Consider the following 27,079-nt stretch of genomic DNA (forward strand, 5'->3'; position numbering starts at 1 on the left):
ATATTTGAAACTCGTTCCATAATGACCACCAAATGCTACTTACAACTTGTATTGAAATACATAATCCTTTATTTATTTTTATTTGCTTTATAAGTAGAGAAATGAATGGCCTGATTTGTAGTAGTGGTATTTCCCACAGTACGTGAATGCAGCAGCAGGTCGGTTTCTATAGCAACGCCTGACAACAACAGAGAGCAGGATGGTTCACAGTGAGTTTAACAAAGATCACAGATAGACCCAGAATAACTCTCCTTTAACAACATTTATCTGCTTTTTACTGTTGTTTATCATTGTTATGTGTAACTGATATGTTTTACTTTATATTTTTAGCTTTTCTTTTTAGCTAGGAGCTACCAACTGCTACCAATAGCTTACACTTAGCATGCAAACTTTACCAAGCCAGCAAGCTAGTCATGTTTATTTAAAACGTGAAATTGCAATAGAAATATTCTGTCCCTAAAATCTGTGAATAATGGTGATAAATAATCTCAAAATTGATTATAAAATAGCATTTTGGCCATAATCATGGAGCCCTACCTTATAGACTTTATTGATCCAGGAAATAACATATCATAACCATGGCTATGACTCATAAGATCAGATCAGATCAGATATTCCTTTATTGGTCCTGCAGTGGGGAGATGTGCAGTGCACAGCAGCAAAGGGGATAGAGCAAAAAACAAGATGCATCAGGTAACACAGTAATAAAGAGCTAAACAAAGTGTAACAAAATATGAACCATTTAAATAGAAGGAAGTGTAACAATGGGAGCAGTATATCCAGTATAAACCAGGAGCATTAATAATAACACTAATATAATATGAGTGATGATGCTGCTGTAGAAACAGAGGGACACCTCGGTTCCTCCTGGTGGTTTGTTGTGTGTTGTTAATGCACCAACGGGTTTTCTTCCAGGTATTTTTAATGTTTGACCCTTGTGTGTGTGTGTGTGTGTGCGTGCGTGTGTGTGTGCGTGTGTGTGTGTGTGTGTGTTTTGTTTTGTCCGTCCAGTCACAGAGGACATGGTCCGCCGACGGGCCGAGCACAACGAGTGTGAGATCTTCTCCCTGGAGGAAATCTCTCTGCATCAGCAGGACATCGAGAGGATCGAGCACATCGACAGGTGGTGCAGGGACCTGAGGATCCTCTACCTGCAGAACAACCTCATCCCCAGGATAGGTGAGACATCAGCCAGCAGCTCCTCCTGGGAGTTACTCAGTAAACACTGACTTAAAGCTGTTTTAGTCTATTTATAGGGAGGTCTTTAGGGGGAGATAGCAGGTCAACAGTAGATGTCACATAGAAGTGGTGAACATCATCTGAAAGCTGAGAACCTGGAGATTAATTTGAGATGAAGCTCAGCACTGAGGGTCAAGTTGTTCTAGTGTATCAGGGTTTAGAACATGATGATAGAAGTATATGATGGTCATCTCCATGCTCTATTATGTCTCAGAAGTTGTTGCAGCAAACTTTTTGGGTTGTTACCATTTGTTAAATTTTATACAGTGAGGTGAATGAAATGTCTTCTATGGGGACTAACATCATCATACATGAATACAGTTGAGCTCATTGGATCCACCAGAGTCTCAGCTTTACAGTGAGACCCAATTTATGTAATTCAAGACTGTTTAGGGACCCCAGGATGCAGAAATATTAAATTACACCATTTCAGAATAGGAGACAATAACACATTTATACTGTATTCATAAAACTGCATGTGATTATCATAAAGTGGGCATGTCTGTAAAGGGGAGACTCCTGGGTACCCATAGAACCCATTTACATTCACACATCTGGAGGTCAGAGGTCAAGAAACCCCTTTGAAAATGGACATTCACTCTAGCTTGAAGACTGAGCCGCTACAACCTCTGAAAGAAAGTAATGTTGGTCAGCTTTGAGTGTCCTCCAGTTTTAATGTAGACGTCTTTGGACAAATCACCAAATCAGTATTTACAGGGGTTTGTTTGTGTTTTGTAATTAGTTTAATAACTTACTTGCAATCGTATTTGTTCATCTAGAGAATGTGGGTCGCCTGAAGAAGCTGGAGTATTTGAATCTGGCCTTGAACAACATTGAGGTCATTGAAAACCTTGAAGGTCAGTATGTGGTGTTGTTTGGTGCTAAAGGTTAGCGCTTGATTATGAACATCGCTCCTTTCTGAAGGAATCTTGTGCTTTATTCAGTGAAAGCGTTCCAACCGGGCGGCAAATAACAATTCATTTAGTCATGTATTTATTTATTTGGATTATTCAATTAATAATTTAGCTATAAATTGTTAAACAAACCAACTAGATGAGTAAAAGAAAAAGGAGAAAACCCCCTCACAATGAAGAAGGTGGAACCTTAATGTGATGACGTCATGATGAGGTCATGATGAGGTCATGATGTGGTCACGATGAGGTCACGGTGTTAGCTGGAGGCTAAACAAAGGAAAGACTGGAGGCTAACTAACACTAGCAGTGGGCTAAAGTTACACATCTAAAATGTCCTCTTGCTGTGTTGTTGGCTGCCAGAATCCAGATATCACAACATTAGAGATGACAAACTGTGATTGGAGGCTCTAGAGCTACAATATCAGAGAGAGAGTAAATCTTGCTGATATCGGTCACGATTGTGGTTAGCAGAAGGCTAAACTATTAGCAACCCTTTCTCTCCATCTCTGAAACGCTTCTCCGATATTGTCCGACTCTCTTTCTGATTGACTTTACTGAAGGATAGTTAACTATAGACATCCAAAGATTTATACGCCCTCAACACAGAGACGGCGGGTTCTCTCAGCGTGACTGGCCCAGTGGCGCGCTTACTGTTGCGCCAGTTTGTGGAGCTTCTCAACTCCGAAATCGACAATCAAATCTACACGGTTGATTGCCAATAGAGGCAGAGTAGGGGCGGTATATTGGATAGGCGCGCCAGCACATGCACGGAACGGATCAGGCAGCTGGGATGGATTGGGCACTGATGGTACGTGTCCACCGGGGTGTTTTTTATCGCGCGGGGACGCGCCGCTTCCCAGCATTGGACGCTTGGTAGGCTGCCACTAGACACAACACACTCGGCACCTGATTGGACGAACGCCGTCCCTCCGTGGGCTGCTGCTCCCAGCTATCAAACCAGAAACGATATGGCGGCTCGTTTGGAAACTATCTTCTCTTATTTCCCGAAAATAGTTCACCGAAATGTGTTTCTGAAAACATTCGAGGCGAGAAATAATCCGCAACAGTTGAATCTTTATTTTGGATCAACAACAGTTCGTTTAAAAGATTCTCGGGCGTTTCGAGAGGCGGCGGGTCGCGTCGGACGCCCGTGATTTGCATAAAGTAGACTAGACCTCAACTTTACGCAAATGAGGAGCTCGTCGTGACGCTCCGTCTCCCAAACTGCGCCGCCACGCTACCAGAATGCATTGCACGGCTGCTTACATAGACGATGAATGGGAAGAGTGGAAAGACGGATCCTGTGGACACGTCCCAGTTTCTTCTGTAAACGTATAAACGTGGTGTTTGTGTGTTTGCTTCCCGTCTTCAGGCTGCGAGAGCCTCCAGAAGCTGGACCTGACTGTGAATTTCGTGGGCCGTCTGAGCAGCGTGGAGTCTCTGGAACACAACGTCCACCTCACAGAGCTGTTTCTGGTGGGGAACCCCTGCACTGAGCTCAAGGGCTACAGGCAGTATGTGGTGGCCGCTCTGCCTCAACTCAAGGTAACTGATGAAACACGATAGGAAAAGCGGAATGATCCTTTAAAGGGTCAGATCGGTTTGATTTTTGGATGAAGAGGCTGGTAAGAAAATGAGTGCAGTTCTGATCCAGATTCAGTGTTTTGGTTTGTCTCTGTCCTCAGTGGCTGGACGGGACGGAGATCAGCCGGTCGGAGAGGATTGGAGCCTCTCAGGGCCTGGAGGAGGTGAAGAGACGAGTCCGGGAGCAGGAGAAGGAATACCTGACGAGGAGAGCCAGGGAGAGAGAGGAGGCGCAGGGGAAGGAAGCAAGAGAGCAGGAAGGAGACGAGGAGAGGAAACCAGGCTTCGATGGCCGCTGGTACACCGACATCAACAACACAGCGTGAGTCCTAACATCAAGTCAGAAAAACAGTAATGTCCTCCTCCACTAAAGAGTCAGTTCCTCCAGCAGGTCCGTGTGATTCTTCCTTCAGAATAAACTCAGTACCTTTAACAATCTTTTCCAGGTCCTGATACGGATGATAATGTGCTGCTGATGATCCAAAAGATGAACTATTTGGTTATTTGTGAAACCTAAACTAAAGTAGAACTTCACAAGATGCTCCACGTTCCTCATTTTCACACTATTTACCCTCTAAAATAACACGTACAATTACTACTTTATAATATTATGACTTTATTCTCATCATATTATGACTTTATTCTCCTAATATTATGACTTTATTCTTGTAATATTATGACTTTATTCTCATCATATTATGACTTTATTCTCTAAAGCTCAGAATCATTTTTCTTTCCTCAATGTGGCCCTGATGCTCCGTCGTAGGATCACACTCTGCTGACTGAATTAAATTAAACTACATTGACCCGGGACAGATTAAAGTTAAATCATCATGTTGATCTCAGCTTGAAGCGTTGAAGTCACTGAATGTTTTCTGCCCCGGCAGTCGGCTGCTGGAGGAGGAGAAGGAGAACCAGGAGGCGGAGGAGAACACGGTGAGCACCGACGTGGACGATGAGCGGCGGCGAGAGAAGGAGTTCTGGCACACGCCGTGTTCATTCACCCCCGAATCTCGTCTGGAGGCTCACCGCCACCTGGAGGAGGAGAAGAAGAAGAAGGCGAAGGAGAAGTAAGTTTTCAGCATATAAGATGACTTAAAAATAACTTTTTTTTAAAATCATATTTGCTCCATTTCTACCTACTGCTGCTTTAAGTAGAGTTTTGTAGTTGTGACTCTCTGGCTGTAGTTTACCGTCTTGTCCACCGGATGTCGCTACAACACCGAGCATCGTTCCACTGAGGCCGCCGTCCACACTGACTCAGGATGAGTGGACAGGCTCGGTTTCAACAGAGCAAATCAGAATCACCTTCAGTTGCACACTGATCTCATTATCTGCTGACACATTCACCTCATGGCCAAAAGTATGTGGACACCCGTATGTGACACCTGGCTGAAGGTGATTTAGAGGCTGGATATACTGAATGTGGAAACACTATTCCCTGCTGATTATCCTTTGTGCATCACTGGGGACATTGTGTTTAATGCACGTGGCATAACTTTTGGAAAGGGTCGGTGTTTTTATTTTTTATTTTTGGAAGTTGAACCTCAGCCAAAGGGCGTGTGTTGATAAGAAGCGAAAGTCAATTGTTTGTTCCATTCATTTCCAACGTTTGATAGTAAAGGTTGCCGACCCCTGGGTTAGACAACGGCTTCAGTTCCCTGGACGTTCATCCCCAAGGTGTCGGATGGGGTGAGGTCAGAGCTGGGGAAACCATTTCTTAACGAAGCTGGAAACAGGAAAGAGACAAACAGTGCAGGAGTGTCTTCATACTTTTAGTCACATAAGGTCATATACCGAAGTACCAAAGTACCTCAGATTGGGTGTTTCACCATTTTTCATGAATATTGACGCTGCAGTGTGCCGAGGCCAAAACGTGTGCTGCCTTCTCATCCAATCACCGAGGGAGCAGATCAATCAATCGGTCACTTTATTGACCACATGGCTGAGGTTGAAGAAGTGATTTGTTTTCAGTACACGACGGAAGGAAATCATCAGTTCAACAGCAAAAAATACAGACATTAATATCAGGTTTTGACACGACAATCAGCCGGACAGACGAGAGGACGTTCAGGCCGGGGTCATCTGTCGGGTTAATGAGAAGTGTTGAGGTTCGTTACTGCAGCGGAGAACAAACTGTCCTGTTAACCGGAGGAGACGTGAGCAGGTTCAGAGGGTCGGAGAGGATTTAGCTCTGACGTTTTGTTTGTGCGTTTGTGACTAAATGAATCAGCTGGTGAGTCCGGAGGATGTCAATAATCCTGAGTGATGTACTGACGGTGTGTTTACTTGAGCTGACTGTCACTACAGTGATCGCTGTGGTAGACTAGAGGAGTAATTTAACTTTATAGGAATCTGATCGGATTAATAATGAATGCTTTTTTAAACATGTGATAGCTGCCTGAGCCAATCACACGCAAGTCGGGTTTGTGCACCAATCAAACCGCTGCATGTTTCAGACTGGTTGGTAGTGAATCTGCAAAGTATTTGTTAGCCCGCTACGAGCTACAGGTTGCGTTACTTGTCCTGAACTTTTTGCCGTTTGAGGTTTGTTGTCATTGAAACTGAAGTTTGTCATTAATCTGAGGTTTGTGAGGTTCCTTTTTTGTTTTCAGTGTCATCCTCTGTAGTTCCATAACGTAGTGTTGTGAAACCAGGACTGTAACGGTGATTAAAGACCACACAGATAAACCTGACATGTGATACATCTCTAGAATAATAAATACACCGCGCGTCCCACACTCATCCAGCTCCCTCTGAGAGTTCAGGGTCGGTCCGCTGCTCCAGCTCTGTCCAAGGGCGCTCCGACAGTGGAAGTGGTCTCTCCGGTACCACCATCCAGCCTCCAGTTCACCCTCCTCCTGCTGGGTCTGATGATTTAACCATCGGCCCTGTTGTTTCTGGGCAGACTTCTACTGCAGGTCAGTGTGCTGGAGGACAGAGATAAAAAACAGTTGTATCTGTAAACACCTGCTCATTTTTCTAAGGACAGATGTGTGTTTCTAAAAGCTTTTATATTCCTCCTCACCTCGCTGACCCCCCCGCGGACACACAGCGCTGACTCACAGCGTTTAGTTTTCAGATCACCTTTCGAGCCACGGAGTCGTGAATAGCTGAGCTGACGTATGACGAATGCTGTAGAAGTACCCTGCTGTGTTTGTGCTTCATCTCCAGCCCACAGGAAACCCCTTTACACTAGCCTGAAGGCATTCCTCTGTCTGTTTCCTGCCTGGGCTTGTGTTTCTTTATCTCAGATTAGTGGATTAGTCTGTCTTCTGCTTCTACATGTCGTTTCCTACTCCTGCTGTACGAGGAGATCGTTAGCGATGAAAAGCTCATGATTTATGTGCTCACACTGTACGTGTTAAATCAGGAGTCAGCTCCTCTCCAGAGGCTCCCTGGGGAGTTTTAAAAATGGAAATGAATAACTGTTTTTTTGTTTACATTTTCATTTGTATTTATCATTGTTGTAGGTCTATGGTACGACGGTACGACGGTACAACGGAGTATTAGGGACACATGGAGGAAAAAAAATAAATCTGAGATTTCAAGAATAAAGTCATAATATTATAAAGTAGTAATTTTACGTGTTATTTTCTTTTTTTCTCGTAAACTTATGACTTTATTCTCGTAATATTACGACTTTATTTTCAAAATCTTCATGTTTTTTCCTTCAATGTGGCTCCAATACTCCGTGGTACATTGTCTCTTTGGTCTCATTTTAATCCTATTTGTTTTGTCCCCTCCGTCGCTTTATACTCAGATGTCGCAGTAGCTTGGCCGGTTTCATGGCTTCGTTCGTGAGCACTTGACGACACATGACGCATTTTGGTCTCCCGTCGCAATAAAACCAAACTCGATATAACTGTCGTCATATTTTCTCAATTTAGCTAGTTTGGTCTTCGCGTCACTTGTCGACGTGGACTGACTCCAATATTTCTCCATGCTATGCAGGAACGGTTCGTTGCTCCCCGAGTGAAGCGACTGATTCATGACAGATTGACGTGATGCGTCACAATCACATCAGAGTTTCTATTGGAGTAGTGGACACAATATGCTGCTCTCTTATTGCTGCAAATGGTCCCCATCTGTAGCAATGCACTTGATACAGCACAGTTATATAATATGTTTATGGCAAACTATTTTGCGGACCCCCTGACAAAGTGCCCCGGACCCCACTTTGAGAATCACTGCTATGTCTGTTTTTGATATTCTATTAATTTACTTGAAATGAAATGGCAGAACAAACCCACCAAGGAGCACAGTAAACACCCTTTCTATTGATAAGAAATCCGATAACCCCCCCCCCCCAGTGTGACGGCTACGAAGCCACCCGGTGACAGCCCACTTCCTAATCCATATTACACTAAAACATCCCCGGCCTTGCGTGCCGCCCAAGCATATAATCAGGGTGATACGGTGTTGCCGTTGTTTTCATCGTCTCCCTGCACGCGGCTGTCAGAGCGCGCTGACTTGATGCATGCAGTCGTGCAGTCACCGGATTGTCAGGAAAGATGAATTTCCTTGCTCCTGAGGTGGATCCTGCGATAAGGTCAGCCAGGAGACGCTTCTGTGTTTAATGGCTGCTCCATTCCTCTGAGAGGGAGGACGACGCCAGGCGAGCAGCTGATCCAGCCTGCGGTCTGTACAGCTCAACCTGAAAACACAGCAGAAGCTTCGAGGTCGAGGGAAACTGATAAATGGGTGCAGTTCATTGACGTGCATGGATGAGAGGGGCGGGCGGAGGTTAGCATGTGTGGTATGTTGTTGGATGATTAAATGAAGGTGTTGAGGCAGACACTGATAACAGAGAATAATCCTTATTCCATGGACTGTAGATAATCTAAACTCTTTGTTAACATAACACAGTTGCAAACCAACATGGAGATTAACGACAAACTGAAAATGAAAACCTTACATCGTTACCAAGGCGCTCTCAGACAGTGAGCTGTTATAGCTGCGTCTACCACCCTGTAATTTGATTGGCCGGCAGACAGGGTGCAACTCCACCTCTGCTGCTCCCTGCTACCTCCAACCCTAATAACCTGTACCACATGCTACAAGTCGCTGCTGTTACACCTACTCTAATCTCATCGTCCATCCATCCGGGGCCGGGTCGCGGGGGGCAGCAGGCTTACCAACGTTTTCCAGCTCTTCCTGGGGGATCCTGAGGCGTTCCCAGGCCAGACCAGATATATAGGGTCACATTAGGGACCCGGGCCCGGATCTGAGTACACTTGTCCCCAAAGTCCAGTTCGATTGATTAGTGTGAACGCTCCGTACCGTACTCGGGGAACGGTTCGTCGATCCGTACTTGAGTCCACTTGAAAAGGAGAATGAAAATGGGCTCTATGGGTATCCACGAGTCTAAAGAATGTGCAATTAATTTAACTTTGGACAATCATGTGATTAGTCGTGATGAGATGTTTTAATCGAGCCCTAATACGACTACATATATACGTATAATAGACACCAAAATAATGGCTACCCAGAAAGCAATTTTGTGTTTAATGACGTCGGTGTCGTCTCGTCAATGTCTCGTCTTAGTCTTGGAAGAAAAGGTCGCTGACCAACATATTTTGTCAGCGTTGTAGTTAATGAAATGAACACTGGGTAAACAGTAGAACTATGGCGATCATGTTGCACAGTAATGTACCTGAAAGGCCGCTTTCATGTACGAGATTCTTGCTGGATAATTTCACGCAGCAAAAGTTGAGCCTGGGTCAAACTCGGTGTGAGAGCGGCGCTAAATGTGCTTGACTTTAGCAGACCACTAAACCGAGGCTTTGCAGAAGGTGTGTTCTGTAACCTGAGAGTCCTCTGTTCAGTGACCATACCTGTGCAGATAAATCTTCTATGTCTTAGATTAAGACATTCTGTGCAGACACAGTTTGTACACGGCTAACTGAAAGCTGTCCGAACAGATCGTCCTCAGCTCTGAACTCAGATCGTCCTCAGCTCTGAACACTCAAACCAGCAATGAAGCTGTCACCACTGATGTCTCCATGACTCAGCTGTTTGATAGACGCCCTGTCACACCCCCCTTTGGAAGGAACAGAACAGGAGTTACAGAACGGGAGTTTATGGAGCCGAGAGCCACGCTGTGACCTTGACAAGTCAACGGTATATGGCTTAGGATGGGCTGCAGGCAGGGGAAGAGCTGCTGTTTGAACTGGGAGGCAGGAGTGATGGAGATGATCCGTTCGGTTTGATATTTTGAAGAGGATACTTGCCCTCTGTCTCACCCCAACTCATCCCCAACACACACACACACACACACGCACACACGCACACACGCACACACGCACACACGCACACACACACACACACACACACACACACACACGCACACACGCACACACACACACACACACACACACACACACACACACACACACACACTGAGATTCTCCAAGTGTGTGTGCAGCTCCATTAGAGGGATGAACAACACTCTTCCTGAAGATATTCCCTCTTTTGGTGTTTTGATGATGCTGGTGGAGAGCGGTGTCTTAAGGCTGGCCCACACTAACAGAACAACAACGTGACTTTAGAGTAAACAAACATGGCGGACGACGGGCAGGAAAAATTAGCGATGTTAGTTTTTACTTTGTACTGAAAATTGACGAAGGACGGATGGATGAAGTCACGGAGACACGTTAAAGGGACTGTTTGTAAGAATCAGATTTTGCTTGTTAACAGCGACACCTATCCTACATACCACCTTATCCTGCGTGTGTGCGCATGTGTGTGTGCGTGCGTGTCCTACAGTAAAACCATCTATTGCACATTATCTGTTGCGTCTCTTTATGGACGTTTCGGAGGAGCAGCGACTCTCCTAACTCTGCTACAATCGTCTGTCAGTCCACCCTTTATATACATGTACACACACACACACACACACACACACACACACACACACACTACCGTCTGTACTCTACTCATGCGTTGCCGTTTCTTTGCAGGGAGAAAGAGAAGAAGCCGAAGGCCCCGAGGACGCTCATCACCGCTGAAGGACGAGTCCTGAACGTCAACGAGCCCAGGTAAACATACATGTTTTACTCAAAACCGTGTAACTCAGCGCATTTACTCAAGTACTACACTTAAGTACAAATTTGAGGTACTTGTACTTGAGTCTTTTCTTTCCATGCAAACTTTATACTTCTGCTCCACTACCTCTCAGAGGGGCAGCTATCGTTACTAGTTACTCTACAAATTAAGATTTATACACATGAAACACACGAACACTGATGTTGTGATATAAATTAAACTCCCCAACACTTTTAACAGCTGTAACAATTAGTCCGTTAATAAATTAGCCCATTAATCATTTACTCAAAAACTAAACTATTTTGATATTGAAGTGATTTTCCATTTGATGGTTCCAGATTTAATAATGTTAATGTATTAATAATAGGGCTGTCAATCAATTCAAATATTTAATTGGGATTAAATTAAATATTGTCCACATTTTTTTATCTGTTCAAAATGAACCTTAAAGAGAGATTTGTCATGTATTTAATACTCTTATCAACATGGGAGTGGACAAAAAGCTGTTTTATGCAAATGTATTCATTAAGGCTGTCGAAGTTAACGCGTTAATAAATTGTTTTAACGCAACTAATTTCATTAACGCAATCGATCTTTATGAAGTTGTATCGGCTCAGTTTTAAAGCTATAGTGAAGATACTGGTATCATATGAAACTATAAAACCTGATGAATCCATCGGTATAAACCATGTCAGACTAGCTTATCATGAAGGAGGTTAAGTAACGCTCCTAACTTAAGCTAAATTTTGGCGAGGAAAAACTGTCATGTCCATTTTCAAAAGGGTCCCTTGACCTCTGACCTCCAGATGTGTGAATGTAAATGGGTTCTATGGATACCCACGAGTCTCCCCTTTACAGACATGCCCACTTTATGATATTCACATGCAGTTGGGGGCAAGTCATAGTCAAGTCAGCACACTGACACACTGACAGCTGTTGTTGCCTGTTGGGCTGCAGTTTGCCATCTTATGTTATGTTATGTTATTTATTTATTCATCTATCTATTTATTTATTTTTTATCTATTCCATTTTCATTTTTTTTTACATTTATTTATCTATTTATTATTTTTCCATTATTATTTTGTAAATGTATTTATGATTTTTTTATATTTATTAATTTTTCCTTTAAATTTTTATTTTTTTATATTTATTTATCTTTTTATTTATTTTTTATATTTATTTATTTATGTATTTATATATTGCATTATACATAAGTAAGAACATATACATATACATTATACATAAGTACCTGTGAGGGTTTCTGGACAATATCTGTCATTGTTTTGTGTTAATTAATTTACAATAATACATATATACATACATTTTGCATAAAGCAGCATATTTGTCCACTCCCATGTTGATAAGAGGATTAAATACTTGACAAATCTCCTTTTAAAGTACATTTTGAACAGATAAAAAACGATTTATGATTAACTATTTGAATCGATTGACAGCTCTAACCTGAAGGAACATTGTCAATGCAGTACTTTTACCTTCACAGTGTGGTACTAGTACTTTTACTGCAGTAAATGATCTGAATACTTCCTCCACCACTGGTGAGATGTCATCAGTAGCGGTAGCAGCAGTGGTACGGTATCACCCGCTATGATTGACTGTGAGGGAAGTCGACCGATCCACTCAGCTACAGCAGCGGACGCAGCAGAAAGCAACGTAATTGGTTCTCATTCTGTTCAGCAACAAAACACCACATCCAATCAACCGCTTCAATTTAGTTTTCGGAAAGAAACAATGAAGGAAAACCAGGTCACACCTCCACTCGGGTGCAGCTTCCTTTCACAGTTCTTCATAACTGTAATGTGTTTTCTTTCAGACCCTCGATTACCTCCTTCTGCTCAAACTGCTCAGACAGCGAGGCGGGGGGGAAACGCTACCTGGTGCTGTGTGATTGCATTATTAGCAGCCTTCGTTGTTTTTGATTGGCTCGGCCTGCCGTCAGAACGCTACAGCAGCAACCTGATAGCTGTGGGCTACCCCGGTCTCCCTCCATTAGCCAGAGGTTCATATCCAGAGCAAGGCCACGGGGGGGTCGAGGCCTTAAAACACGGCTGATTTCATTTGTGATATGAGCTGAGGACACACTCAGGTCAGGAAGGTATCCTTCAATATGATATATAACTTTACATCAGCAGAGACGGGACAGTGTGGGTCACTGCAGCCTGGCCGATAACAGTCACAACATCATGTTAATATTGCTTACCATGAGTGGCTCGTAGAGTCATGTTCTGTAGATTGATGCTACTCAAACACAGTATCGCTTATAAGAAAAGGTTCAGTAAATATACTGAGTTAATGTGGTGGAGCTGTCAGAGAACTGAGGATGTAGATTATATTACATGTCTGGATATCTGGGCGTAGGCAACAAAACTACGAAGTTACGCTTAGGTAAAGATTGTGGTTTGGACTTTTAGAATTTTAGACTTTAGACTTTAGACTTTGAGGGGTTGAGACCGAGTCAAGACCAAGACCAAGGCAGGTCGAGACCGCGTCAAGACCGAGACTTTGAGGGGTTGAGACCAAGTCAAGACCGAGACTTTGAGGGGTTGAGACCGCGTCAAGACCAAGACTTTGAGGGGTTGAGACCAAGTCAAGACCAAGACCAAGGCAGGTCGAGACCGCGTCAAGACCGAGACTTTGAGGGGTTGAGACCGCGTCAAGACCAAGACTTTGAGGGGTTGAGACCAAGTCAAGACCAAGACCAAGGCAGGGTGAGACCGCGTCAAGACCAAGACCAAGGCAGGGTGAGACCGCGTCAAGACCAAGACCAGACCAGTGCCAGTCCCACACAGCATGAAACACTTGACACACCCACGAGTCTCCCCTTTGAAGACATGCCCACTTTATGATAATCACGTCACAAATCTCCCTTTAAGGTACATTTTGAACAGATAAAAAATGTGCGATTAATCGCGATTAACTATTTGAATCGATCGACAGCCCTAGTCTGTATGTACAAGTGTACCACGAGAAATATCTTGATAAAATAACCCAAAAGTCATTTTATATGTGGTAATTTTCCTGTTTTCTTTGAACAATCAGAGTAATGTTGTTAATGCACAGTCAGTTTAGTGATATCCCCACAGTCTGAAATAACATCCAGAGTCCTCCTTGCCTGAGACCGATCTCCAGTACTGCAACACTGGAGGCAGCTTTGTGTGACTTCCAGTCTTTTTAAAGATGTAAAGCGTTTGTAGCTCTGCAGTTGGACCAGTTTAGTATTCTTCCTCTTTGTGTGCATTCACAGGCTGGACTTCTCTCTAACTGAAGATGAAGAAAACAACACGGTTGTCTTAAACCTGGAGGTGTACAGGTACGAAACAATGAGCCTGAACGGCTTCTTTTCTAAATATACAATGTGGTTTTTAATTGATATTGTATCATAGCAACCTGGCCTCTTGATTTATCACACAGTAGACTATAGTTTACACATTTCTACCCATATCTGTGCTCTTAATCACACACGTTCATTTAAAGAACTAAAACCTGAAGCCACTGTGGAGTTACAGGCCGACACCCCGTTTCTGTTAGTAACCGTGATGATGTATTTAGCGGGCGGAGCGTTAAGTGGAGGCAGAATAACTCTCTGAACACGTTAGTTAACGCTGGCTAGCAAGTATTGTTGGCTTGTTTTTTTAAACAATGGCTGAAGAAAATACTACTTTCTCTCAAAATGTGCTGCCAACGGCAGCGCTGTAAAGATACATTGAGGGCGTATAAATCTCTGGATGTCTCTAGTTAACTCTCCTTCAGTAAAGTCAGTCAGAAAGAGAGTCGGACAATATCGGAGAAGCGTTTCAGAGACGGAGAGAAAGGGTTTACTCTCCATCTCTGAAACGTTTCTCTGATATTGTAGCTCTAGAGCCTCGAATCACAGTTAGTCATCTCTAATGTTGTGATATCTGGATTCTGACAGCCAACAACACAGCAAGAGGACATTTTAGATGTGTAACTTTAGCCCACTGCTAGCGTTAGTGAGCCTCCAGTCTTTCCTTTGTTTAGCCTCCAGCTAACACCATGACCTCATCATGACCTCATCATGACCTCATCATGACTGCATTACACCACAGCTCTCTTTGTGGTTTATTGCTTTGTCGTTTTTTTTGTTCAGCTGTAGGTCCGTGTTGATTTCCATCTTGTGTATTTGTTGGGAGCTCCTGAGAACCAGCGTCACATTAACTGTGTGTGTCAGCGCACCAGTTGATTTGATTGATGTAGAGCTGCAGTCACATCAAATTGAAACGATCTAAATGATTGTAAGAACTCTCTGGGAGCTCATGTTGGTTGTTTAAAGTCCTGGTTCAGACAGACTGCTGCTCCACAGCTCAGCTTCATGGTTGATTACAGGTGTAAAATGTGTGTGACCACCTGCACAGCTGCTACACCTGTAGTCTCTTTATAGAAAACTGACCTCCTCTCCCCCCACAGACACATGGACACCTCCTTGATCGACGTGGATGTTCAGCCAACGTACGCCAGACTCAAAGTCAAAGGAAAGGTACGCTGTGGAGAATAATGTAATAGATTTGTTGATAGGCAACACTTCAAGTTTTTCCTCAACACTGTTTTGTCTGCACACCCTGAGCTCTCCAACAAACACAGAGTTTTTACCATCCTAAAGGGCAGCAGCAGAGATTTAGAAACGCGTCCTCATACCTAAACACGCCCAAAACCACATATATGACCGTTCTATGTAATGTTGTGTAACGGAGCTATTCGTTAACGCAATTTTGAATGACGATCCTGTTATCATATGAAACTATAAAACCTAAAGAATCCATCGGTACCAACCATGTCATACTAGCTTGTCTTGAAGTAGGTTAAATAACGCTCCAAACTTGCGCTAGATGTTGGCTGTTACGTACGTAAGTAGGCCTACGTGACCTACTTACTACCTTACATACGCTACGTAGTATGTGACGTACTAATGTACGTAACTTAAAATAACTCAACGTGTCGAGTCAGCGGTCTCCAGGGTTTTCCTGTGTTTGTTTTGGCCTTCACCTGCCGTCTTTATTCGTCTAAAAGTCTCAGTGTCCCTCCTCCATCCCTCTGCTTCCTAACATACTAATTCATCAGCAGTATGGAGGAGTGACCGGTGTGATTACAGGCTGCTGTGAACCCATGAGGACGATGTTTGCTGCTGAGTCGGGGGGCAGAGAGAAGTGTGATGGATGAAGGGTCAGATTTAGAGCAAATAAAAGGCTGTCAGGAGCTGCTGAGTCATCAGACGTGTTTCTGACATCCTGATACGTTTATGGAGAGAGTTTATTACACCTGCTGTCAGGTCATTTACCGGCTGGGAACTTCAGACTTGGTTTATTTTTTTCTTTCAAAATGTCCGTGACAGTCTCTCTCTGGTGAATCCATAGTTGAAGTGTTGATGTTAGAATAAATAAAATACAACCTGAGTTGTAGAGATTCAGTGTCAGCAGAATTTGAGTGTTTATCTGGTGTCAGGTGTTCATTACCTGCTCTGCATGACATCTGATGAGGTCTGACTGAGGTTTATTGTGAAGGGAGGCTCAGTTCAGCGTGTCATCGTAACCGCAGTTTACCTGCTGTCAATGTGAAGAACGTGCAGTTTTACCAAAGAACATATATAAGATAAGAAGTGAAAGTCAATTGTTCGTTCCATCGCAACATAAGCGCCCAGCAGCCGAGCTACGACTCCGCCATTTTGGACTGAAAGCGACTACCGGACGCCAGTAAAACGTCCTCCTACAAAGTGCCCAGCGTTGTATGACATTTATTTGCGGCAAAAACCTTTGGTCGAGGATTAGCTAACAATAACAACACTAATTAGCTCTTATCTGATGATCTACAGAAGCAGATGTTTTGTAAAGATGTAACGTAAACTGTAATGTTGATTGACTTTTTGGTACCGTATCAACAGTGTCCTCGTCATATCACCTGCAGCTGGTGCTCGAAAACTGTGTGTGCTCTGTTCTGAAGTCTGCGTGACGTGCACACATGCAAATGTTACTTGGAAAATGGCATATATATGCGTCGTGGTTTCTGTGCGTATCGTTTCTACATCTGGCCCCAGGTGTCCAGTCCCCCCTCAGCAGCACCGAGGAAATGTGCGATGGATTTTAATCTCCCACGAACACACCACAGCGACCTTTAAGCCTGATTAAACAGCTGTTTGGCTGCACATAAATCCCGAGAGGTGCAATCTTTCCTTTTTGTTTCTGTTCCCCCTGTAAACACAGAGGATTTGGAGCTCTTGAGCCGTCGCTGCCAGCCAGAGTCCTGAATGTCATGGCTCCACTTCAAGCTGTTAGCGTATTTATGAATGGTCGTCAGCCTGATTGGACGGGTGGTGTGATTTACGCAGTGATACATCAACTCAGGCCTTTAAAATACCTTCTGAATATGAACTGATTTAGAGGAGCAGGGGGACTTGACTGTACAGGAATCATGTGTATATCAAGCAGGGCCTTCAGAGGAGTTAGCACGGTTTCCCCTAAAGTCCCCCTCAGAATCAAATAAAAGTACATTGATGAATGAAAAAGTATTTTTTTTAATGCCCAGTATTCCTCCCACATGGATCATTTTGTCTTTCACAGGATTTCGCTGCAGTGATTGATTGCCACTGGAGCTATTCTGGTCACTCTCTCACGTCTTTTCTGGAAAGTGTACCTATAAAAAGGCCCACTAATGATTAAAGTCATTTGACACAGTGGGACAGCGGCAGTGCCAGATCAGCGCATTAATCTTGCTAATTAAAGTTATGAATAATTTACTCCGTAGATATTTCAGATGGTCCTGCCTGCTGAAGTGAAGCCCGACAGCTCGACAGCTCAGAGGTCCCAAACCACGGGACACCTGGTCCTCACCATGCCCCGGGTACGTACAGCCACACATCAGGCCGGAGCACATGGGTACCTGAGCCCAGGTGCACATGTCGAACTTTCAGGAGCCTTTTTTAAAGGATGTCTTTGAGAATTAGTTTTTCAGTTTGTTGAAATACAAAACTGAACTTTTAGCCTCACTAGCAATGTGACTTTAAAGATGTCTGCTGCTCCAACACTATAGTTCAGAGTTAGCTGATGAATCCTACTTCAACTTATCCTCATACCACGGTTTGTATGATCTCTTACGAAAAGTTATTTTGTTTTCCTACGAATGTCCAGCAACATGAGCGATCAGTGCGCCTGTAAGAGCCCCTGAATTGCAGAATCTGAATCATCTTGGTTTTTAGCTGTCACCATCTTAGTTTTTATAACAGCACTTTGTTTTGCTTTGCGTTCATGCAGTTTCTCGACATTAGAGCTGTTTGGAGCTTTACGGTTTTGTCCTCCTGTTAGGGGCGACGTTAGAGAAGAAATACAAACCGCATGATGAAATATGAATCAAAACCTGATAATTCTCTTTGAAGTAAAACTTTAGAAATCTCATTAACGCTGTTAAATTACAACTTCACTAATGAACTTCAAGCTGCTCCTGCCAATGAGGATCAGACATTTTGTACTCTGAGGTTTAATGAAGGAACTCTTTATGGTGTCTATAAAGAGACACGAGGGCTGACACTGCAGAGTCAGAGCTGCTGCTATTAATCCTCCATATGGCCTCTGATACATCCTGCACCAGTAAACAGTTCAGACATGAAAGTGTGGAAGCAGTTTGCAGAAACTACGAGCAAAAACCTGTTCTCCTCTGATGTGTCTTTTTAGGCTGAAGGTGAAATCAAAGTGACAAAAACCGTCCCACGTCGGCCCAGAGCGTGTGAAACCAGACGCAGCAGCTCGCCACGGGACAATAAAAGGTAAAGATATTGTCTGCAGCTGCAAACATATTGATACAGACGTCGATATGAAGTTTGGACAGGAAGGACAATTAACATGTTGGCTTCGTAAACACTCATCCCCAGCTTCTAAATCTCTCTCCAAGGCTGCTATGATGATGTTTGTTTTTGGCCGTTTCCATCTTGGTTTTTGTAATATTATTTATATTAGTCACGTCGGTCTCATGGTTACTTCTTTCTTTTATTCTTCATCTTTTTTTGTCTTTATACTATTATAATACAATATGATTTGACAATGTAAGCAAACTTATATATAAAGAACATATTTAACGATAAGATACTGACAAAAACAAACATAAAGACTCAAACCTAAAAATAACAAACTAATAGAAGAAAAACACAAAATCGCTGATGCCAAAAGTACAATAACACAAATACTTATTGGAGCAAGCTATTTCTTCCCATGAAACAAACTCTGGTATATATTTAGTTTTACATAATAAGAACATTCCCTCCATCTTCTTTCATTTGTGTTTCTTCTTAACCTAAATGTAATTTGCATCGTGGTCATAATTACTGAAACCAAAATGTAGTTCTCAGATCCGGAGTGTGCTTTGACACCTCCTCGGTTTGGTCTCGCTAAATAAAGCTCCAATGTTGATGAAAATAATGACACAATGTTGAGTTCATGGTCGATGTTGGGGGGGAAATTTCAGAATTTTATCCCATTGTTACCTCCGTGTCCGAAGTAACAATGGGTCGTTTTTCCTTGATTTGGACCAACTGAACCACTACGGGTGTAAAACGCTGCTCTATTTATACAGTATGTTTCTGGTGTTATAAGAAGATAAATAGTTTGTATTATTAATGAGGCATAAAGATGGATTAGCAGCAGAGCTGTGGCCTGCAGGCAGCTGGACGGTCTGTGTGTTTGTATGAATTCATCAGAGTCATGTGTTGGTCTCGGTTGGCCGTGGTGTCGGTCTTTGTTTGGCCTTGAGTTGAATACACACATATTGAAATGCCTCTGGCTTATCGGGGTCCCTGTGGTCCTAATTACAGATGCCTGTTGTATATTAAACGCTCTGCATGATTCATTTTATCAGCCGTGTTGATGGTAGCGCCCTCCCCGCTAATGACCACGCACTGGCCACAGATAACCTTGACTAGAGCTGCAGCGTCGCACTGGGAGGAAGATTCTCTCACAGCATCTCGCATACTGTAAAATACTGAGGCTTTCACTGCGGGGGTCAGTCCTAGCGGCGCCCATTCAGGCTCCAGCTGCTGTTATTGATTATTTTTTTTTAAATGAGGATTCATATCTATTCTTGAATGTAACCCAGGTCCCAGTATGAGATATGGGTCCCAGTATGAGATATGCTGTACGCTGTAAAGTTGCGGCCACGAGCCACCTTCGCCCCGAGCCTTTCCAAGCCGACCTAGTGCCGGTCGCGGCGCACCGCCTCGTATGCGGGACTCCCCAGCCTGCCGTGTGTCGCTCACACCCTCCAGCTGGCTGTTAACGAGGTCTTTTGGCACAGAGAAGTACTCGTATCGGTACTCGGTATCGGAGAGAACCCAAATGTAAGTACTTGTACTCGGTCTGAAAACAAATGGCCAAATGTCGCCACTTGGTCAGCGGCCCTCGGCAGTGGAGAGCGACGCACCGGGTACCCCTCTAGCGTTACTTTTGGATAGACCAGGGACGGCGTGTCAATATATGCTACGCTACGCTGGGCATCCAAATAATGTTTATAGATGCTTTACAAAGTATTTATTAAACCAACTGTTAACCGTTAACGAAGCGTTAATGGTTAATAGTTGGTTTAAATATCTATCGATGTAATGTTTATAGATTTTTTACAAACAATTTCTTAAAGGTTTACAAATAATTTGGTAATCATTAAAAAATACTTTTATGATATGGTGTATAAAATGTTATAATGTGTGCAACAATAAACTGTTATAATAACATAAATTAAAGCATTACTAAGAATTCATAAACATGATACAATATATGATTTATAGACTAATTATTTCATATTACACAAACCAATGATAGATGATAATTAGTAAACGTTATTAATTATCATTTCATTGTTTAACAGTAAATAACTGAGTTTAATTAACTATTAATTAAAATTAATTATTGATTTTTATTATAAAGCGTTACCGTTTCCCCTTTTTTATTAAAGTAAGACTTCATGACTCCACACTAACATCAGGTATTGACAGCAGCTCTTCCTCTGTGAGAGTAGACTGACTCAGTGAGGTCTAGTCTAGGTTAGCTCAGAGCAGCTCCGCCTCTTAACGACCACATTAGTCCGCGGTGCTCCGGTTCCTCTCCTCGCCTGGAGGCACGCTCGTCACCGATCATCATTACCATTTTATGACCGGGAGCCGCTTCCTGTCCTTCAGCTGATCCCATCAAACACAGCAAAGAGCTCCGGTGCAATCCCGCAAACCCTCAAATTAAACATTCGATAAAAATGCTAAGCTGCTCCTGCTCCTCCACGGCAAGGTGGCGAGGTGAGCAAGCGCTGCCGGCTGTGGAGTTATTGCATCATCTGAACATGATTAGGGGCGACCTTTGAACCCAGGCTTAACCCACACGCTCTATATACTCAGCCTCAGGCGTGGATGGAAATGGATCTGAAGGCCACGATTGGGTTTGAAATGAATTCGCTTGATGACACAATGCAGGGCAACGAGTGAATCATGTCATGAAATGGAATATCAAACATCATCTGAAGCCAACAGATCACGTTGCGTGAGATAATCTCCCATGTGGTTTTGAAAGGTCAGAGGTCAGGGTCAGAAATTACTTGTTAACAGTGACATCCTGTGGCCGTTAAGTCCACGTCAGTCAGCGTCCTGTTGCTCGCACTTGTGCTTGCACTACGTAGACGCGAGCGAGCGAACATCGGTCAAAACAATGAGGTGACACACACAAGCACGGTCTGAAATTAGCACACGCCATCCGCCAAATGCGAGTAAATGGTTGGTGAAATCATCAAGACATCCGCCACTTTGGCAGGCAAAGAAAAACGCTAGTGATGGGAATAGAGAACTGTACTTGTCCGCTTTCTTGGCATCTCATGCCTCCGTGACCATCGATTCCTCTTATTGATGCTTTCCGACAGTTACGCTGCACAATGATGCATACGCTCGCTGCATCATGTTTCAGTTTGTTTGACCGGAGACAAGGTGAAAAGGAAAAAAAGTGTTCAACAGCATGGCGCTACTAAACCAGAGGGGACGCACCCTGTTTTTACCTGATAAATCTGTGTTTAAATCAACAGGAGAGTTAGTAATGTTAGCTGTTAGCAGCCGTTAGCAGCACAGTCCTGACTGGATAAATAACGGAGCTACTAACGTTAACAGGGGTGCCATTGAGTTATTATTATAGGCGTTCATGGTCTGCTCAACAAAATGACTATTGGTGGAAGGTAAATCCCAACGTTAAGTTTTTGGAGAGAAATTTGAATAAATCCAGTTGTTTGTAGGAGATGTTTTCACATCAATTTAAAATAGATATTAGAGAGAGAATTATGACCTGTTTAACTTCATAACAACTTACCGAGATTTTTTTAATCAAAGCAAATATTTATATAATCATAATCATTTGAATTGTTGTGTTTTTATGCAAATAACCACGATAGATGACAATAACAAAGTACAGTACTGTGTACAGTACCCTCCCTCCCCCAGAAGCTACGGTGTAATTCGAACACTGTAATTTAACATATATAAAATGTTTTTTGTGTAAAATATATTGAACATTGAATGACTTCAGATCTAAAACGTTATTCCTTAATTTAGCCCAGAGATTTCAAAAGTGGCAGACAAAAAAAAATACTCTACTCTCCCCCGACGTCGGTCACATTCCTGTTTTGCCAGACGGGCTTCACTAGATGCGTTTTGTTGTCCTTCCATGGAGTTTGTGTTGGAAGCTGGTCGTTTGTTTGTGTTAGCAGACTCCATTTTTAACTAACCGTTAGCTATCGTTAGCTATCCCTGAAGCGCGCATGACATCACATCTATTGGGACACCGGTCCGAGTCCTTCCCATAAAAAGCAGTCTACAGGCTGATAGAGGAAACACAGAAAGTCGTGGAAGGTCTCATTGTTTTAGGGTTAGATTACAACCTGTTCCCTCAATAAGAGGGAGACACCAGAACCAATATGTTTGCTTGATGAATGACTAACTGGTTATCAAAACACAGCTTCTTTTATCAACTTAGTGATTAATCGACTAATTGTTTCAGCTCTGCTTCTATTTATTAATGTTGCTGTGTTCCCAGACCTCTGTTGTTAACTTGGTGAGTATAATGTAGTTTTAACTGATAGAAATGATGTCCAAAACCACTAACTAAACTACTAAAAAACAAGGTTGTGATAAACCTGAATTATCCTCAGAGTTTTTAAATACTTGAATTGTAGTTAAATACACATTTTGCATAATCGGGGGTCTATTACGGCCCCTTTAGGGCCACAGAAAGGCGAGGGGTCGGCCCTCCAACCTCTGCAGTGAAGTCATAATAATGCCGAGTCAACTCCGCCCGTAATAATAACGTGACCCAGTGATCGCGTCCCTCGGGACTCATTTGATTATCTTTGTTTACAGAGAATAACCGCGGTGTTCATGCTTTAACCCCTGACCTGCCTCGCTCCTCCTGACCCCTCCTCCATCAGCCAGGCCGCAAACTTTACACCAAAATGACTTCATCAATACTGCAGCGTGTGCAGTTATCAGTGTCCAGCTCTCTCATTATAACACGTTCTCTATCTGATGATAAGGAGAGAGAGAGAGACGTTGGTCATCTGTTGACGGTCCACAGATCTCATTACCTGTGAGATATGATGACCACCAGCGGGCCTTTGCCTTGGGTGACCTGTTACAGGGAGCCATGTTGGACGTCTCAACCCGGGGAGGACATTAGCAGAGGAGCCCCGGACTAATGACTCCATCCATCTCACACAGAGAAGTGCTGACGATTAGGTTTACCTGCCCGTTACCGAGATGAGTGTTAGAGCTAAACTTAGACCAGGCTCCGAAAGTCGTCAATATTTAACTCCCTCGTCTTAATTAATATTCATCTATAGTGTTGTCAGTTCAAGAAAAGAGAATACATTTGCATCTATTTTAGGCTATTATTAAAAAAAAAAAAAGGATCTTTTCACATATAAAGAACTCACTAATCCTAAACCTAAAGTTGCTTTGAGAAACATGTTTTTCTGCAAAACCCCTTCTTTTCCTTTAAAAAACGGAGCTTCTATAAAAAGAAAAGTTGTCTAAACACAAGCAGGCGTGCAAGAATTTTATCATAATAAAAATGTAAGAATAATTAATAAATGATTAAAATGGACACATATTTTATTTAAATCACTATAATTAACTAACTAACTCTTACTTTAACGTATTGACGCAATCGATCTTTCGGAGGTTGTAGCGAGTTTTAAAGCTAAAGTGAAGATACTGGTATTATATGAAACTAGAAAAACCTGATGAATCCATCGGTACCATCCATGTCAGACTAGCTTGTTGTGAAGGAGGTTAAATAACGCTCCAAACTTGTGCTCAATTTTGGAGAGGAAAAACTGTCATGCCCATTTTCAAAGGGGTCCCTTGACCTCTGACCTCCAGATATGTGAATGTAAATGGGTTCTATGCATGTACTAAATGCAGTACCTGTGAGGGTTTCTGGACAATGTCTCTCATTGTTTTGTGTTGTTAATTGATTTCCTATAATAAATATATACACACATTTGCATAAAGCAGCATATTTGTCCACTCCCATGTTGATAAGAGGATTAAATACTTGACAAATGTGCGATTAATTTGCGATTAATTGCGATTAAATATTTGAATCAATTGACTGCCCTTTAAATAATGTAATAAAATTCCAAACAATTGGACCTCAGTATTTCTAAAACCCCGGCTGCGGCTCTGAATGTGGAGGAGGAAATGAGGAAATATAACTTGCGGTTCTTATTTTCACCTGTTTTTTTCCTTCGTACGGGCTGCAGCAGCACTTAAAATGCTGATTGGACATCTCGTCTGTCATACTAAACACATCCATTCTAAATATAGACGCTCAGCAGGAGAATTACTTTCCCATTTGTTCCCACCGAGCTGGTAATTTTCCTGCTGCGGAGTGAATCTGCTGCAGTGAATGAAGCCGGGACCGAGAGAGTACCAGCGTGCTTACGGTACAGTATATATGTCCTCTGGCAGCTTTATTCCCTTCTCAATAAACAAGTGTCAGAAAGCGCCGAGTAACGAAGTGGCTCCTCCTCCTCCTCCTCCTCCCGCGTCCTGCTGCTGTTTGTCAGCCGCTCTGCAGGAGATTAAATTATAATTGCCACATGCTCTTCCTGGAAAATCAGCACATTTCATTAACGTGGTCTCGCCTTTGAAGACATAGATACCTGAAGCACATTCACACCACAGCCTTTATCATTAATATAACTGATTTAAAGATCAGCCTCCCTCGAAGTCAACTTCTGTTGAAGCCTTTTCAGGTTTCAGATGGTGAGTTAGTGACTTCATCTGTTGTTGAAATATCAGTTTCACGTTGTTGCTGCCGTGGTTGTGATTGTCCATCATATAATGTTATTGAGCTACTCAGGAGAGTCCATTAGATGAATATGGAGTAGCATCAACATAATACTTTATTAATTTCACAAGCTGCAGGCTCAATAATTACTCTGGTCTGATCTATATCAGGGGTCAGCAACCTTTACTATCAAAAGAGACATTTTAGGCAAAAAAAAAATCTGTCTGGAGCTGCAAAACATTTGATCATTGTGATGAAGGTAACACAGTTTATAGTCTAAGTATATAGTATATAAGTCTAATGCAGTGAGGGCCAAAGAGACAATGTACTACGGAGTATTAGGGCCACATTGAGGGAAAAAACATCTGAGATTTCCAGAATAAAGTCATAACTTTACGAGAATAAAGTCGTAATATTACGAGAATAAAGTCATAATTTAAAGAGAAAAAAGAAAATAACACATAAAATCACTACTTTATAATATTATGACTTTATTATCTTAAACTTCTCTAAAGTTTTTGTAATGTAATAAAATAAGTGAAATGTTAAATGTTAAAGCAGCTGTACAAGATCTGATCAAAGAACGGTTTGGTGTTAAACTCTGGTGTTCGACAGTCTTTGATGACACGTTTCTGTCGGTACTAAAAAAAGTATTCAAAAGTGGCATTTTTCTTTGATCTTGTACACATTTTAACACGAGATTAAACTCCACATCAAGATCTGCATCTTTCTGCGGTGCGCTTTCATCAGATATTCACAACATGACAAACATCTTCTGACAGGAACCAAAAGAGTATTTATGTCCCTCTGAGATATTAAACATGCTGTATATGACGTCTGGTAATTTGTTATTTCATGGGAGCCTGATATACTGTACGTACAGTATGAGGCTTCATGTTATATAACACCTAGACTGGAATGCATATGCAGTCATATTTATAGTCTGTGCCGTTGAACCATATATCACATATATATATATATATATATATATATATATATCAGGTCCCATATTGACCCATTCAATCTTGAAACTCTGACGTCTCTGCACCGACATTATGTCACATAAGTCATCCTCATTTGGCGTCTGTTTAAACTCGACCTCTGTGTCCCTTCAGTGATTATCAGGCGTTGATTGAATTAGACTAGATAGACGGTAACTATTAGCAGATGTAGTATTCCTGTGGGGTAGTTAATGGGTTCATGAAGGACGTTGCTTATGTTGAGATTTGATTTGATTTTTATACCAAGGCCACTGAAGCTACTGGTTTCTGATTGGCTGGCAGGTTCACGTTGAGATACAGCAGTAAAGCACCAGTTAATAGCTGGTCACTGCGTTGATTCTCTTCTTCCATTCAGACCCGTACAGAGAGCTGTCTACTTACTTAAGTCATAAAAGAAGAAGAAGGTGTCATTGCCTCTGACTTATTTCATCCCCCTGATGTTTGAACAGAAGAAATGCTGTTCCTGAGAGGCTGGAGGTTGACCCCAGCAAGCACACGGCGCTCGACTTCGCCCACATCGTACCGCGCCACAGCACCAAGGAAGGTCCGCTGGAACCGTCCAGGATGCAACGTCCACCTACCGCCGCAGGTCGCAGCAGCTTCTCTGACGGGTTTGTGGACGACTCTGACGTCCCCCCGCTGGTATAAGAAACAACACTGACCCGCTCAGGATGGACTTAGCCTTGTTTATGAGGTCTTCCAGGTAAATGGAGGCCTTTATGGGGGGTGAAAAAGACTGAATCAGACTCTCTGCTTCACCCTCAATCTGTCCAGATGAAGTGACACAACGAGTTGCTAATAGCGGTAACACAGTGAAACTACTGAGTAGACATTTTAGAGCTGCAGAGATAATACCAGCTACTTTCATAGTGTTCCATACAGCAAGGCTTTTAGAGATTATTGAAGCTTTACACGACTTTGTGTTTCCTGTCACAGCTCACTAAGAGAGTCAATAAACCTACAAAGCTTC

The 27,079-nt window shown here is 42.7% G+C and overlaps 1 protein-coding gene across 2 annotated transcripts; it reads left to right on the forward strand.

Moving 5' to 3' along the window:
- Positions 1-136: 136 nt before the first annotated feature.
- On the forward strand, positions 137-27,079 carry dnaaf11 (dynein axonemal assembly factor 11). Of its 2 annotated transcripts, none has more exons than XM_074649984.1 (12): positions 137-209; positions 1,012-1,179; positions 2,019-2,096; positions 3,526-3,698; positions 3,839-4,059; positions 4,625-4,807; positions 10,700-10,777; positions 14,047-14,112; positions 15,228-15,297; positions 17,556-17,651; positions 18,479-18,570; positions 26,559-27,079. In XM_074649984.1, exons 1-12 carry the CDS (start codon positions 200-202, stop codon positions 26,755-26,757), a joined length of 1,434 nt encoding a protein of 477 aa, XP_074506085.1. In that variant the 5' UTR covers positions 137-199; the 3' UTR covers positions 26,758-27,079. The 2 variants fall into 2 exon arrangements, with proteins under 2 accessions (XP_074506085.1, XP_074506086.1); XM_074649985.1 differs by having other exon boundaries at positions 26,562-27,079.

This window comes from Sebastes fasciatus, chromosome 11 (genome assembly GCF_043250625.1).
Source record: "Sebastes fasciatus isolate fSebFas1 chromosome 11, fSebFas1.pri, whole genome shotgun sequence".
In the NCBI taxonomy this organism is placed as follows: Eukaryota; Metazoa; Chordata; class Actinopteri; order Perciformes; family Sebastidae; genus Sebastes; species Sebastes fasciatus.

Bases quoted from the DNA above. Each gene is read 5' to 3' on its own strand.
- dnaaf11 (XM_074649984.1), top strand. The intron at 10,778-14,046 runs GTAAACATACAT...GTGCATTCACAG, and splicing joins CTGAACGTCAACGAGCCCAG to GCTGGACTTCTCTCTAACTG. The intron at 18,571-26,558 runs GTAAAGATATTG...ATGTTTGAACAG, and splicing joins TCGCCACGGGACAATAAAAG to AAGAAATGCTGTTCCTGAGA.